The sequence below is a fragment of the Micrasema longulum genome, unplaced genomic scaffold (assembly GCF_059751315.1).
Source record: "Micrasema longulum isolate JH-2025_06_02 unplaced genomic scaffold, ASM5975131v1 h1tg001733l, whole genome shotgun sequence".
Classification (NCBI taxonomy): domain Eukaryota; kingdom Metazoa; phylum Arthropoda; class Insecta; order Trichoptera; family Brachycentridae; genus Micrasema; species Micrasema longulum.
In genome coordinates, this window is record NW_028278911.1 from 117,251 (window position 1) to 132,900 (window position 15,650).

At 32.8% G+C, this 15,650-nt stretch overlaps 3 protein-coding genes across 8 annotated transcripts in view; 1 reads left to right on the top strand and 2 right to left on the bottom strand.

Annotated features, from left to right (window-relative positions):
- Nucleotides 1-7,126, bottom strand: part of Coq7 (ubiquinone biosynthesis protein COQ7, mitochondrial) — a 13,247-nt gene extending 6,121 nt beyond the window's left edge. Inside the window, exon 1 of the mRNA XM_088237508.1 lies at nt 6,805-7,126. The gene's annotated coding sequence lies outside the window, so the exon portion shown is untranslated. The remainder of the gene's footprint in view (nt 1-6,804) is intronic.
- Fic (FIC domain protein adenylyltransferase) overlaps nt 1-15,650 on the bottom strand; it is a 183,215-nt gene that overhangs the window by 66,488 nt on the left and 101,077 nt on the right. The gene's annotated exons all lie outside the window — the stretch shown is intronic.
- ewg (DNA-binding protein Ewg) overlaps nt 6,666-15,650 on the top strand; it is a 22,018-nt gene continuing 13,033 nt past the window's right edge. For 2 of the 6 annotated variants that reach the window (XR_015824363.1, XM_088237493.1), the window contains exons 1-5: nt 6,669-6,766; nt 10,622-10,864; nt 12,387-12,511; nt 13,566-13,878; nt 15,036-15,148. Coding sequence is in view for 4 of the 6 variants with exons in the window: in XM_088237493.1 (XP_088093619.1) it covers nt 10,672-10,864; nt 12,387-12,511; nt 13,566-13,878; nt 15,036-15,148 (744 nt within the window). In the remaining 2 variants the exon portion in view is untranslated. Of the gene's footprint in view, nt 6,767-6,924; nt 7,133-10,602; nt 10,865-12,386; nt 12,512-13,565; nt 13,879-15,035; nt 15,149-15,650 lie in introns of those variants that run through there. The other 4 variants (XM_088237496.1, XM_088237495.1, XR_015824364.1 and 1 more) reach the window with 4 other exon arrangements.

Genomic DNA, 15,650 nt, shown 5'->3' on the forward strand with positions numbered 1-15,650 from the left:
AATTAACATTCTCCCACATTATCTATGACTTGTTCTCACTCCTGAAATTCTGCATTATGCCTCCCATATCTTGAAATTTTGTTGGAGAAAGTCCAGAGAAGGCCAACTAAAATGGTAGTTTCTCTAAAGAATAAAACATATGACAACCCGGAGGCGGTGTAGTGACTAGGTTGAAACATTCAAAATCTTAACAGCAATATAATGCACTACTGTTAAAGTCAACGTTTACTCTGAATAATAACCGCCATCTCAGAGGTCATTCATTAAAATTAAACACTACCTCCTTCACATTCAACCCCAGGAAGAACTTCTTGACAAACAGAGTTTTGGAGCAATAAAATAGCCTTCTTTGGAAAGTGATTGGCGGATGCTCGGTTAATGCGTTCAAAAACCACCCGGACACAACGCATACATTTATAATGTTTTCCATTTATATTTTCTATATTTAAAAAAACAACGCATCAGATGTATACGCATCATCTTAATGCTGCTATTGTATATTATAATCATTTACAGGCCTTATGACCTGTCATTGGCTGGTTTGAGTGATCATTTTACAGACTGTAATATTCACCATTCTGCCTATATTTGAGCATCCATATTTTTTTAACTCTCCCAGTTTTTGTAAAGGAAAAGATGTAATATGATAATCGTTTTGATAAAAATATCAATAAAATTCCATGGTTATGTTTTACTTTGTTTGATTTGAAAAAAAATAAGTAATTAACAGTTCATTTAAGCTTAAAATTAGTTTTTAAAATGTGCAGATCTAAAAAGACCTCTAAAATGGATCCATTCAATGTCCATCATCAGGGTTGATCTCAGAGTAATAATTCGCTCCCGCTTGTAGAGATGCCCTTTCGCTTTATATCATAGAATAATAGCCTTCCAAATTTTTGGTTTAAAAACGTTTCGGTTTGCGCTTGCAATTCTCGATTTAAGTACCTACTAGGGGCGAATTCTCCTGATAACCCATTATTTGCAGCTTACTATATTTTTTTGACATCGAAAGTATTGTTTTATGTTCCATTATTATTAGGAAAAAATATGTCACAAGCCATCGTTTGCATTTCTTGCGTTAGTAAGTTTACATCTATTTAGTTTAAAACTTCAGTCCATACAGCGAGCCAGTGCGCCTCTATCGGCCAAAATTATTACTACTGGATTGCACGAGCTTGCGCGGCCAAAGATAAAATGTGAATTTTATTATGTCCTTAAGGGGTTTAAACCCCAAATCTCATACTCTCGAGTTGAATCTTGCAGCTTTCCTAAATACAATGTAATTTTACAACACTTCTTCATAAGGGCTATTATTCTTTAAAATAAAACTGTTTGACTTAAGATCATGCAAGGGAGGTAGCATTATACGCACCGGTTATATGTGAGAAAGAGATAACTAATATATTATGCCTTAACACGGAAGTTAGATTATAATAATACTTGGCAAGCCTGTTAGGTGGTTTGAAAGTTACTTTATTGTAAAATAAAGTATATTACAAACTGACATTTTAATCCTTAATATCAGCGCATCAGTATAAATCCTTCGGTGGGTTTTGAAAAACAAAGATTTGCTAAACAAAAATTAAATCTCTACGAGTTATAAAATGTTTTTATGCAGATGATGACAGTTCAATTATAGATTATTCTTCAGTACCTATTTAAACGTTAAAAATAATTAAAATTTATTTTAACAGAGGGAAAACATTTTTGAGAAGGGAATATGGAAGTCTAGGCATAATGTTTGGTTTGAGTTATGATGAAAACATTACTAATGAATCAATATAGTGAATAGTGTTAAGAGTAAATATATGCAAAGAATTATATAAAGTATAATTTACATTGTTTCGTGAATATAAAAGTTAAAAAAAACCGAAGAAAGAATGATTCTAAAAAGGCAATTTATGTTTTGTTTAGTGAACTATAGTACTGGGTGAGGAATACTTTAAAATAATTAAGTTTTTATTATTATTCACTAAGCAATAGTGTTTTATTTCAAGTTACAATAGTCGCAAAAAAGAAATGATATATCGGTACCCTAATGAATAATAGTACATGAAATAGCCATGCGGATGAATCGTTTGCTTCCTAGTAACTAGGGCTGGGGTTCGAGTCCCTGCGGGTTCTACTTTTTTGCAATCATGTTTATTTTTAATGCTTTTTTTTGTTAATCAATCGTGTTAAATTAGAAAATATTTTGACTAAAACTATTAACCGTTGGCGCCTATTTATATTATTTATCAAATATAAAATAGTGATTTTCTTTGGATGTGCCATACTACCGCTATAGACATTTTATCAGAATTTTCGCAGCTTACTAATCTAAAAACTCACTGCTCGCACTGATACCTACGGCCCGTTGTATTGCTGTAAACTGTAGCTAACTTCGTGTTTTGTTAAAGGAATAACCCGCTAAGCCTCTATTTAGAGGCTTGTCAGCAGGTGGGATTGAGGGGATATGGAAGGAGGTAATGAAAAATACACCACAACACCCAGACCAATTGAGAAAAAATCTTTCTTTGATTATTTTTTATTGCAACTGGCGGGAATCGAACCTGTAACACCAGTTTCACAGTTGGCCGTCTAACCAACTGCGCCACGGCGCCATTGATAATCATAGAATGGTTTTTGTCTGTACGGGCGACTATAAGCCGGTGGCTTATAATTACTCTGAGGAGTTGATGTTATATTTATTATTAACTAGCTGAACCCGACCGCGCTTCGCTGAGGCTTTGTCTGGTATCAATTATTAGGAGCGTAAATAAAAATAGTCTAGCAACTGTGCATTTACCGAGAAAACACATTGTTTAATTGAATATCCTTATTTGCGTTGCTGTGCCCATGCTGTAGAATATGAGGAAAGAAAATTGTAACTTTGGCTAACATTTATAAAATGGAAGCACTGTGTAGAATTGTCATTCAGTACTTATTAACTATGACAAATTATGAGTTAATTTAATACGCATAGAATGTTCCGTTTCCGTTGAAACTTCCGAATAAAAAGTAAATAGAAATTTTCTTCTTTAACACAGGGCCAATGGCCTCATAGAGTTTAGGATATGTTATTTTTATATTTTTTTGTAATATGTATGTATTTGTATGAATAAATAAATAAATGTAATGTTATGTAAAAATTTTGAGTCAATCCATTACTTTCCGAGATTTGCAGCCTCAAACATACGAAACCTAATTTTTTATAACATACTGGCGGACCTGACAGACGTCCTGCCGAAACGTTGGATTGCCTGCTATTAGCTAATTGAACAAACATTTTTTCGACTTTTTTGAGCTATTTATATATTCGTAATAATAATAAGGGTTAGATTTTCGCTTTATCTCCTCATGTGAAAATCACTGCTCTAGTGCCATAATCCAGGAAGAAAATACGTGTTGATGAAGAAAAGTCAGAGCGCTCCAAAACATTTAAGTTTGTAAGTGAAAATTCTTGATGGAAGTTCATTGTAATTTATTATGGAAATAAAAGATGGATATTCCAAATTTGTGGGTTAAAGTATCACTCAATTTTTATTTCTATAATAAATTTTTATGATGAATCTATGTTTTCCAAAATGGTACATATTTTTTTAAAAAGTTATAAGTTTTTTGCAAATATTGCATTCCTAAGTTTGCTTCTAATACCCTCTCATATATTGAAAACTGTGAAACAACAAAAAGACCTTGGAATAACAATAACAGATGATTTAAAACGGTAATGTCACATATTAAACATAACAAAAAATCCAATTCAATTATCTACTTGATAAAAAAAGCCTTCTCATATTATATAACACCGAATATGCTACTAAAAAAATATACAAAACATATATCAGACCTACTCTCGAATACGGGTTTCAGATATGGAATCCTTATTTTGTTATGGATATCAACTTGTTGGAAAGAGTCCAAAGACGAGCTACAAAGTTGTTGCCGACCCTAAAACGGCTTCCATATGTGGAGAGACTGGAAACTCTCGGTCTCACAACGCTGCAGGAACGGCGAGAAAGGGGTGACTTGATAGAGACATACAAGATACTCAACAGTCACTATAGCTGCTCAAATTTGGATCCCATGTTCGAGCTTAAACAAGATGTTCGTCTTTGAGGCCACAGTCTTAGGCTGGAGAAAACGAGATTCAATCTATATCCACGGAAGTATTTCTTGAGCAATAGGGTTGTTAATGGTTGGAATATGCTGCCACAAGAGCTGATCTTAATGTGTAGTCTCAATGGGTTCAAAAATGGACTTGATTTGTTTTCGGAAAAGTTAAAGTGCGCCAGTAACTAACTTTCGTTTAAATAGATTTAAGCATATCAGCTTTAAGCTGCTCGCTTAAAATGAATAATAATAATAATAATATATTGGGAGCTGTTACGTACTAAATACATTCTTAAAGTTTTTTCTTTCAAAGGTAAGAATATCAATGCAAATTTAAGATCAGATTGTGTTAGATTAATTTGAAATCTTTTACTACAGAAATAAAAGGTGAGTGATAGAACCCACAAATTTGAAATAACACATAATTATCATTTATAATCTGTGACCGGTTTAATTGTTTTTGTGGCATCTTTGAGACTGGTATCTTTATTATAAAAGTCAATGTATTTATACAAAAACAGAGAATTCAAAATTATATAATGGTAATTGAATTTATTAATTTTTGTCTGAAGGACCTTTCCACCATGAGTTTTCACTCACAAACCATAATCATCACTCCTCATTTATTTATATTAAGTGCTTACCCATGAAATTGCCATTTTTTATAGAAAAATTAAACTGTTTTTTTATAGAAAAATTAAACTGTTTTTTTGTACAAAAATTATACATTGAGTTATCAACGACTGGGCTCTTGGGCAAATGCTATGAAAGCATTTTTAACTGACTCTTTGGAACAAGGTTTTTTCCCTTGTTAAATATTATTAAAGTATTTTTTTAAAATGATAAGTTGGAGCAAGGCCAAGTGAGTTTGGTGGGTGAAGGAGTCCACAGTTTCAGCTCTTGCAGCTTAGAGACCGTCTGCCGTGAAGTATGCGGCCGGGCGTTGTCGTAGAAGCAGTGGCAATGAGCGATTGACCAGCTTCAGTTGTTTTACTGCGAGCTTCTCCATCATCGTCTGCAATTCTTGAGAATATACATCTGCAGGTACAATTGAGCCAGATCTTATGAAGCTGTAGTGGATAACAATGACACAGGACCACTATACCGCTACCATGAGCTTCTTTTGGGTGATCTTTCATTTTGGGCATTGTTTGGCTGGAGTCCCTTTGCCCAACCACTGCGGTGAATGCTTACGGTTGCTGTTCAAAATCCATTTCTTGTAGCATGTTAAGATTCCCCTCAGAATTCCTCTGGTATTGTGTCGGCTCAGTAAAGCAATACCGGCATCGATGCGAGCTTGCTACTGGTGTTTATTCAGCTCATAGGGCACCCACTTCTCAAGCATCTTTACTTTTTTAACTTTATGTAAATTACTTAATATTCTTTTGTCACTTACCTTGAAAGCTTCCGCTAGCTCTGTCGTAGTTTGAGGTGGGTCTGCTTCCATGGGGGTTTTTATTGAGTTCAAAATTTCCCAAATGAAACCAATCAAACAAAAAATGTGCAGAGCGTTTGCTTGCGGTGTTTACCCCGTACATATTGAAGTTGCGTGCTGTCTGTGCTGCATTAGTGTTGCAACGGTACTCTTATTTATTTATTTATTATATATATATATATATATACGGCCTAAGCCAATTACAACAGTTACATGAAGAAACATAAATGCAAGAAACTGAACAAAAAGAACATAAAACTATTTAGCAAAGACAAACAAGGGCAAAACAATAATAGTATACAATATATTAAAAAAAACGAAAGACCAAAAACTTTGAGCTAAACCATGCCAATCCAACTTCATCCCACACTGTTTAGTCGCGAAGAGATCTACGAAAAGCCGGAAGATCTATCGCAAAAAATTCCAAGTCGTGTGATGAATTGACTAATCTACACATTCTGGACATTGGGGCATAAAAACCAAAGTTGCTCTTAGAAAATTTTATAAATAGCAGATTTTGACTTCTGGTGACACGGTTAGGAACATGAAAAGAAATTGATTGCAACAGAGATTTTATGTCTTATTCCAAAATAATGTTAATTTTCAACTTATTCATAATTCAGTTATCTATCTTTCGTCGTTTGTTGTTGCTTAGATATTATCAATATCTGAGCAACAACAAACGACGAAAAAAAACGACTAACGAAAATTTAATGGCTTTAAAAAAAATCATTTTTAATTTGGAATTCATAAGCGAATGCAAGTTAGCTGCATTCAAATTAGCCAATTTGGAAAAACACTAATTTCATAGGTAAGCGCCTAGTAAAATAAATTCTAATGAACTTCCATCAAAATTTACCTAGTAATAAATAGTTTTAAAAATGCTAATATTAATTTAATATTTAAGTTAATATCATGTGATGATGAGTATGGGAAAACTATTTTTTAAATACACATTTTTCAATTATAAATCGCAAGTATTTTTATAGAAATATGTATATTGGAATCACTGATATAATATTATCACCCCATTGATTAGAATAAGTCTCTTCTGGGCAATTTTTTTGTTTTAAAAAATAATTCGATCGCCCGCTTCGACTGTTTTTAACAATAGTTTCAAATTCACCCGCCAGCTGGCGGTAGTAGCGATGTTTATGAAATAATCGATTTCATTTTTAGAACGTACTGAGTTGAAAATGGCAAAGGACAGTTTCTTCTGATGATTTCAAAGTTACAATAGTGAGTACATTAATATTCTCTACTAAATATACACTTACTGAATCATCCAAAAGAATAAAAATGGTATTTTATTATCTTCTGCCTGACGGCGACGCGTTTCCTCCTGGTTCCGAGTATCTACGGCGCAGACTCGTACAAAATGGCGTCCCAGCATATGAAGTTTATGCGATTGGCGTTTGGATTATGCCGATCGATATTCATGGATGACCATAAGTATTTCGGGCGTAACTCGTATTCGGTATCTTTCTTGTCAAATATAGTTATTAGAGTGCAGAAAAAGTGCGAGGTGTTTTCTTTTAAAATGTTACATCACAGAGAGTTCGCGGAGCTCAGTTATCACTGAAAAATGAATCACAATGCACGCAGGTGCGTACGCAGCCGTAGTCTTAGAAATTTAACTGGGCCTGCTCGAACGCGCGAGTTTTCTCGATAATGTCCATTCATTTTATTTCTGTCAGTCGCAGTAGAGCTGATGCCAATGTCGACTGAAAAAATAACATGACTTCCAAATCATTTAGCCTATATTTAGTCGACCTGCTGATGTTTTGGAAACCATTCGATCTGTTCCGTAATCCTTGAGGTGCAAATCGCATATTGACATGAATCATTTTGTATCTGTCAATTTCTTATCATTAATTTGACATTGTGTATATTTGTTTATCTAAATTACGTTTTACGGGCATATGTTTATTTTGAATGCAGTCCTTTTAAAAGCAAAATGTTTCCTCTTAGTTGTAACGCAAGATGGAGCACTCTATTATCGATTTTTAATGCGTACACACAAATATACAGTTTGATTAGATACAATGAAATGAATTTAGAGCTTCTATTTTTTGTTCTAAGGATCGATGTCATGACTTATTAGTATTGATAGGAAACTACATACAACTCGATATATATTACCTGCATTCAAACTTCTGAATGAATCTTCACAATATGGTCTCCACATACTTATCACCGTGTGGATATTTGGTAGATTGTCTAGGTATTTAGTCCCTGTCACACATTTATAAGTCCACTTTATTACTCTTGGCTTTGTACAAGGAACTTTATATATATTTGGTACGGTGATAGGTCCGCTTTTATTTATTCTCTATGTCTGACATATTTTGCCAAAATTTAAATTAAAAAATAATATCATATGCCGATGATACGGTTGTTTTAGTTGAGGGAGTTAATTAGAACTCGGTAAATTTAGTAGCTAATGACGTTATAAATAAATTGAAATTATGGTTTGACAAAAATATACTATCTTTAAATACGGAAAAGACAAAAATCATCCCATTTTTTATTAACAAAACAAATTTAAATTCAGTATTAAAATTAATTATTCGCCAAAGAAATTGCAACAAAACTAACTGCGATCTTACATGTTCAGTACTTGATACAACAGATAAAATTAAATATCTCGGTGTATACATAGACCAAAACTTAAAATGGAAAGACCATATTAGTGAACTAGTAAATGAATTAGAAAACGTATATATTTATTTATTAGATCAAGGATTATTTTAAAAATCAATAATTTAAAAATAGCTTATTACTCAATTGTACAATCTTTGTTACAATATGGTATTGTAGGGTGGTGTGGTTCATACGCCAATATATGAAACCCTCTTAAAATAGTACAAAGATTAATTATTAAAGTAATTCTAAATAAACCCTCAACATTCAATACGGAAAGTCTATTTAAAATATGTAAGGTTCATACAGTAGACACTCTTTATAAAATAAATTATATAATACAAATATATAAAAAATAAAAGAATTTGAGATGAATAAGTCACTTAGATACCAATTTAATATTAAAATTCCTAAATTCCACACAAGTCATGGTCAAAATAGCTTTGTCTTCAAAGGTGTAAAAAATTATAATAATCTTCCCAATGAACTAAAAACTATTAAAAATAATATATCAATAAATAAATTTAAAGTAAATCTAAAGAATTTTTTTGAACACATATAAAAACTACATTAAATTTTAATTAGTATGAATGTATTATTGTTTTATGTTTTTTCTTTATATATTCTATGTTTTTATTTTTTTCTCTTATACTCGTATTTAAAATTATATAAACTCTTATATAAACAACTACAACAGTGTAAGTCACTCTCCAAGCACAAGAGTTAGTCTCTTTTTTGGAGAGTTACAGTGATAACATTTACTAGATGTGTAAAAGTAGATATGTATAGAATTTTTAAAAAACATCTACCTTTTATGAAATTTATTCATAAAAAATAAATTTTGGTGCATATTTGTCTACTAAATACAGACCTCCATACTTAGTAAGGGAAAGAGTAGCATCATTGATATTGTCAAGCGTCCTATAATCAATGACATATAATTGCGTGATAGGTGGAATTTCAATTTGCGGGTAATTTCCTTCCTGGTCCAGCTGACTTTCATCTTGATCAGGCGTGAAACTATTAGAATAATGCCACTGTATGGGATGAAAAAATGCTTTAGTTACATTGTAACTGAAAAATAGTTGAAATGATACGTCATTTCATTTGTAAATACCTACAATTCGATTTATTGAATGTGTAGATGATAGTTATATTTTACACAATTTTATTAAGCACTTAAAAAACAACTGATAGCTGCTTCCTCCACCGCAATGTAAGACTGATCATATTGATTTCACTGCAATGCAGTGCCCTATGCACCATTAGAATAAAATAATTGAATGATTGTGTAGGTGAGTTTACGTACGAACACCTCTGAGTAAATTATTTATATCTACAGATTTCAGGTAGACTCTCCCTTCAATTTTACGTACTTGTAAATATTTTTTTTAATTTACAAAGGTATGATTCACACAAATTGAATTTGATTTATCTCAAGGCTAGGTGTTCTGTGCAGTTAATGGCTCTTTAATATATAAAAGTATAAACAATAGATACATAAAATAAGTTCATACTGTATTATGTTACAGAGAAAAAGGAACATCAAACGTTTACATACTCATAATAAACCTCATCCAATAAACCTGCACCCAATAAACATGTATTTAATATTCTATGTAAATATCTAGTAATAAATGGTATTAAGTTGTAAACATGTTATTTAATAAATATGTAAAGTTTTTTAAATATTAAATACCAACACACTAATTTGTATATACTAACACATGTGTAAATATCTATATAAACAAAAACATAGCACTTCTTTTTTTTTTTAATGGCTTTTTCGTGGTGTTTTAGCCAGTGTCGAGTTTGAATTGTCTGTTTTTATTTATATACTCGTATTTACACATTTGTTAGTAATATATACAAATTAGTGTTAGCATTTCACATTTATTATAACATTTAATATATATAACATATTTACAGCTTAACACCATTAATTAAAAGATATTTACATAAAATTGTAAACATAAGTTTATTGGGTCGGGACAGGAGAGTTAGAATATAGGTAGGCTCGACACTTGCTAGAACACCCCAGTTGAGAGGTAAAAATGCCATTAAAAAATGAAGATGAAAAAGAATACTTATAATAATAAGTATTCTTCTTCTTAGTTTTTTTGGCTTTTTTCACCCCTAACTGGGGTGTTCTAGCCAGTGTCAAGTTTAAGATATCTTATTGAAATATTTACACATGTGTTAGTACTATACATACAAGTTAGTGTAGTGTTAATAAGTATTGAATCTATTCATATGAAAAACATTGATTTAAAAAAAAGATATGTATATATTTAGAAACTTTAACAAAATTTGATCCGCATTTGAAAATAAAATAAAACACATGAAATAGTATAATATTCATATATTTGAATAAACTTATGTATAAAAATACATTATTTGTAGAGAAGCAAACAATTTCAATATATGCATAGTTAAAATGTTGTATTGTAGGCATTGAGAAATCAAAATAAACCATTCCTTGGCTGGTATTGCCTGAGCGAATGATCGCAGAGATGAATTCTGTCAGCAACGAGTCAATGGACATGGTGGAGGAGGTTGAGGGAGGGCTCAGTGGAGGATCCGACGATGAAGAAGACTGCTGTCCCTCGTCTCCTGGCTCAGGGTACGAGGATGGTAGTGACCTCATCACGGTAGCCATGAGTGATGAAGTGACCGCACAGTTGGCCGCTGCAGGTTCCTATGCATTAATTTTTATTTATTTAATTAAAAAAATATTATGCCCTCAGTATTAGAGATGGCCAAAAGATCCCTTACCCGTTTTTCAGAAGCTGTAAAAGTACTCTGGCCAATTTTGATACTACAGTGCTCTCTCATCAACTTTTTATAGGACATTGTTTACATATTTTGTGTTGATTTATGTCTTGCAAACCTAATAAAATATGTTATTTTTTAAGATAATAAACCTATTGCATTTGAAAAAGCTGAGCAAAAGACTGATCTACCAGTGTTACGTTATTACGATACTCGTGACTTTCGAAATATTAGAAAAGAATTACCTCAATTCTAGTGGTCTATTTATGTACCACTTTGTTCTAGGTGTCCTATGAAGGGTTAATCTGTCTGTCCAAATTTGGGCATGTATCAATTAGTGAATGATAATGCTGAAAGTAAAACTATTCATGCTATATTTTTATTATGTGTCCGGGTGGATGAGGAATACAGTTATGTGTGCGAAGTGGAGTCCTGAACCCTGAATGAGTGTTTGGTGGCTACTCTCAGCCAAAAATTCTAAAAAAATGAAATCGAGCGGGAATAAAAGAAATAAGTCAATCTTGTAGTTTAGTGGTTGGCGCATTTGCCTTCCATGCTTGAGGTCCCCGATTTGATTTCCGGCAGGGTCTACATGAAATATTTGTTTGAAAAGTGGTTCAATATATTAATATTTTTTGTCTAAACTAGTACTTATTTATTTATTTTATTTATTTAACTTTTTGTACATAATGTTATTTGTACATTGGCGGGCTTATTGCCAAATGGCAATTTCTTCCAACCAACCAATAAAATAAAAGTTTTATTTTTATTATTGTTTTATTTTTTTTTATTAAGTTTTATTTTTATTAATAATATTATAGTACTAGTACTTACCTTGCTTTACTTTACCTTGATTACCTTGCCTGGTACATAGCAAAAATGATCAAGATGCTGCATTTGCTTGCCCTATGCGGCATTGGATGCAGATAGGGAAGTGATGATAGTGAAAAATAGAACAGGGTTGTGGTCCGTTTGCACTGTCCCTGGCAAATTAATCAACAGGCTTTTGTACATTTTTCTGAAATGTTTGCACTTGCAGTTTTATCAATACTTTTGGCTAAAATTATGTTCATAAATCAGTCAATTGTCTTGATTGAGTCTAGCATGCAGCATGCGGCAAACTACTGTATTATTCTACTTAAAAATACCGGTAAATCTTGATTTTGTACTGAGATAGCGGTTTATAGTAGATGTTGGATATTAATGCCGCAGGTAACTGAGAGAGTGATGCATTATCAATTTTCATATTTATGTGATTGATGACCTTAAACCCAGTTTTGATCCTTACAGGTTATTGGAATAAAATATTATGAAAATATCCAAATATGCCCATCTTTGATACATTATGAGATCCCCAGTATCAAGTATGGCCTTAAGCAAAAAATGTTTGCAACATTTATTATACAACATCATTTAAAAAAAAACTATAACTGGTGTATTATAGGACCTGTGGGAATGGCAGCAGCTGCTGCGATAGCGTCATCTAAAAAACGGAAACGACCACATTCATTTGAAACAAATCCTTCCATCAGAAAACGCCAACAAAACAGGTTGCTGAGAAAATTGAGAGTAAGTTTATTACACATTATCTTTAAAGCTCAAGCATTTTTAGGCAGAAACAGCTGTAGGAGCTTTTAAAATGTACTACCATCAGGCTATTTTTCCGTAGGGGTAGACAGAAAGGATGGAGCGCCACACACGTCTATCTTGACATACATTCCTGGCTTCTTCCACGTTTATACATCCTGTCATACATGCCCTTCAGTTGTGTCTACTTTTGACATGAACAGACTTTAGATTTTGGTTTATCTGAATCATACCACATCTTTCTTGAAAGTTCTCGTCCTACATACCATTCTTTCTCATCATATATATCTGTCTTATCAATCTTTCTCATCCATTTGTTCCACATGACCAAACCATCTCAGTGACCCTTTTCTGATCTTATCAATTATACCTGTCTCAGATTTGCACCATTGCCTGTTTAAATTTATTGTAACACTACCATACATTGATTTCCCATACCCAAGTGCTGGGACTAAAACTCCTCCTGCGACTAAAACTCTAATGGACTATGTTATTTTTTAATGGTAAATTAAATGTTTTTTTTCCATTGGAAAATGAATGTACCCATTTTGGTGTGTAGTGGTTTAGTGCATTTGAATTCCATGCTTGAGGTTCCAGGTTAAAATTACTGACATGGTCGATATAAAATATCTGTATCAATGGTTTACTACAATATTTCACAGTCTCTAATATGAATCTGAGGCATAAGACTTTTGTGATATCTCACAGAATATTGAAATGCGCTGAAATTAGTGAATCGGCATATTATTTATTCACATTAAGTGTAGATAGGAGTAAGAAAAAATAAAGTCTGATCTGTGTGTATTTTATATTTTTTTATTAAAAGAAACCATTTTTTTTAGGGCAGACGCTGCTTTCTTTTACTATGCATAATAAATAAATTATGATTTACTCAAATACATCAGTTAGCAATTAATCGCCATTAAATGGGAATCTGTTTTTGTAGAGTGGGAAACAAACCTCAGATCTTTGATCCGAAAACACCTCTACAATACTATAATATATCTATTTTCTAATTGTTAATATGATATTCCAGCAAACTATAGATGAATTTGCAACTCGCGTTGGCCAACAGGCCGTTGTGCTAGTGGCCACTCCGGGGAAACCAAACACCTCGTACCGAGTATTCGGAGCCAAGCCTTTGGAGGACGTGGTGAAGAACCTCCGACTCATGATCATGGAAGAACTGGAGCACGCCCTTGCGCAACAAGCTCCGCCTCCTGTACAAGACGACCCGTCCCTGTACGAGCTCCCTCCCCTCATCATCGATGGCATTCCCACGCCTGTGGAGAAGATGACCCAGGCACAGCTACGAGCCTTCATACCACTCATGCTCAAATACTCCACAGGTAATGTGAAACACATCCTTTCTGCAAATACTAGTCATTTATTTAAATTGTAAATAATATTTTTATCATTAACAAATTACAACAGGGATGGAGAATACCTTAAATAAAGGAATATGGAAGTCAAGGCATTTACAGGGCTTATGACCTGTCATTGGCTGGTTTAAGTGGCCACTTTACACACTGTGTAACTAACACCATTTTGCCTATGTTTGAACATCCATATTTCTTCAATTCTTCCATCTGTTGATTTTAGTGAAGTTAAAGAGCTGAAAACTTTATTGTTGTGAAGAGATTCATCTGACTGAATTATTTCACATACTAGGCAACGCCTGAAAACAAATTTTTAATTTTTAAACTTCTTCTTGGACCAGTTGGTTTCATTACAATATTTGAGTTTGTCCAAATGTTCATAGACAAAAGACTGGATTTCACCCCCTCGGGGGTCATTAAGATTAACAAATTACAACAGGGATGGAGATTTCTCCATATTGTAATATTTTTATCCTTGTGTATTCTTTGCATAATGCATTTATTTATTGAGATAATATCAACACTTTTGGAATATGGAAGTCTACGCATTTACAGGGCTTATTATCTCATTAGCTAATTTAAGTGATCCCTCTCCGATGGCGCTACAGCCAATATCAACTCCGTCTGTCCTCAGCCGTCGTCTTCTGATTCACCACCTAGAGAAGCTGCGTTGCATTCTTTCTCACTTCATCCTCCCATTTCAGCCTGGGTCTCCCCACTTATATCCTTTCAATTGAGTGTCCGCTCATCAGTCCGTAAATCTGCTGTACGTGTCCAGAGCATCTTAATCTAAGCAGTTTCCATATGCATGCTTTAATTGATTACTTAATTTATTTTTTATGAAAATACCCACATTCACTTATTTATTTCTCAATAATTTCTCACTGGGAAATTGCATGCTTGATCAAAAATAGTACTTTTTAGACTACACACCACATAGACATATTAATGATTACTGAGATTGCATTGTCAATAGTGATTTTAATTATTTACAAATTATTTTTTGCCATTGTTTAATGATTTGACACACTCGGGTTGATAAAATGACCTTAAATCGGTATGGTTTCATTGAGAATCGAACCTGGAATCCGTGTGAAATCAACTTTTTATATGTTTTAATCCACCAGGTCGGGGCAAGCCGGGTTGGGGAAGAGAGTCGATGAGACCTCCCTGGTGGCCCAAAGAACTCCCGTGGGCAAATGTGAGAATGGATGCCCGATCTGAAGATGAAAAACAAAAGGTTTGTTTATATTGTACTATTAATAAGTATAGCCTTAATATTATTTAATTTATTTTTATAATTGATACTATTCATAATTATAATATTCACATAATTAGGGTAAATACATTTAAACAATTTATTTGACAAACCTCACGTGTCCACTTGACCATAAAAAAAAAACAGTTTACCTTTGTTTTTAAGAATTATTTAAAAAATGTAATGATGCAGAACAATGTAGAAAAATATTACTAATTTAATATGACAAGTATTTTTTTTGCACGTTTTTCCACAAATTTGTAATATTGAAGGAAATTTTGTGAATAAGTGTTGTTTATCAAATAAAATTGGACAAGCGTCATTTTTTAAATAACTGTGTAAAAAACGCCATGTAATTTTGATTAAATTATTACTTATTGATGAATTTTAAGTGGTTTCAGTCTTACGCTTCAGGTACCAGTCCTGGGACTATGAAATGTTCTAGTGTAAAAAGGTCCCTTTAAATAAATATTTTATATCAACC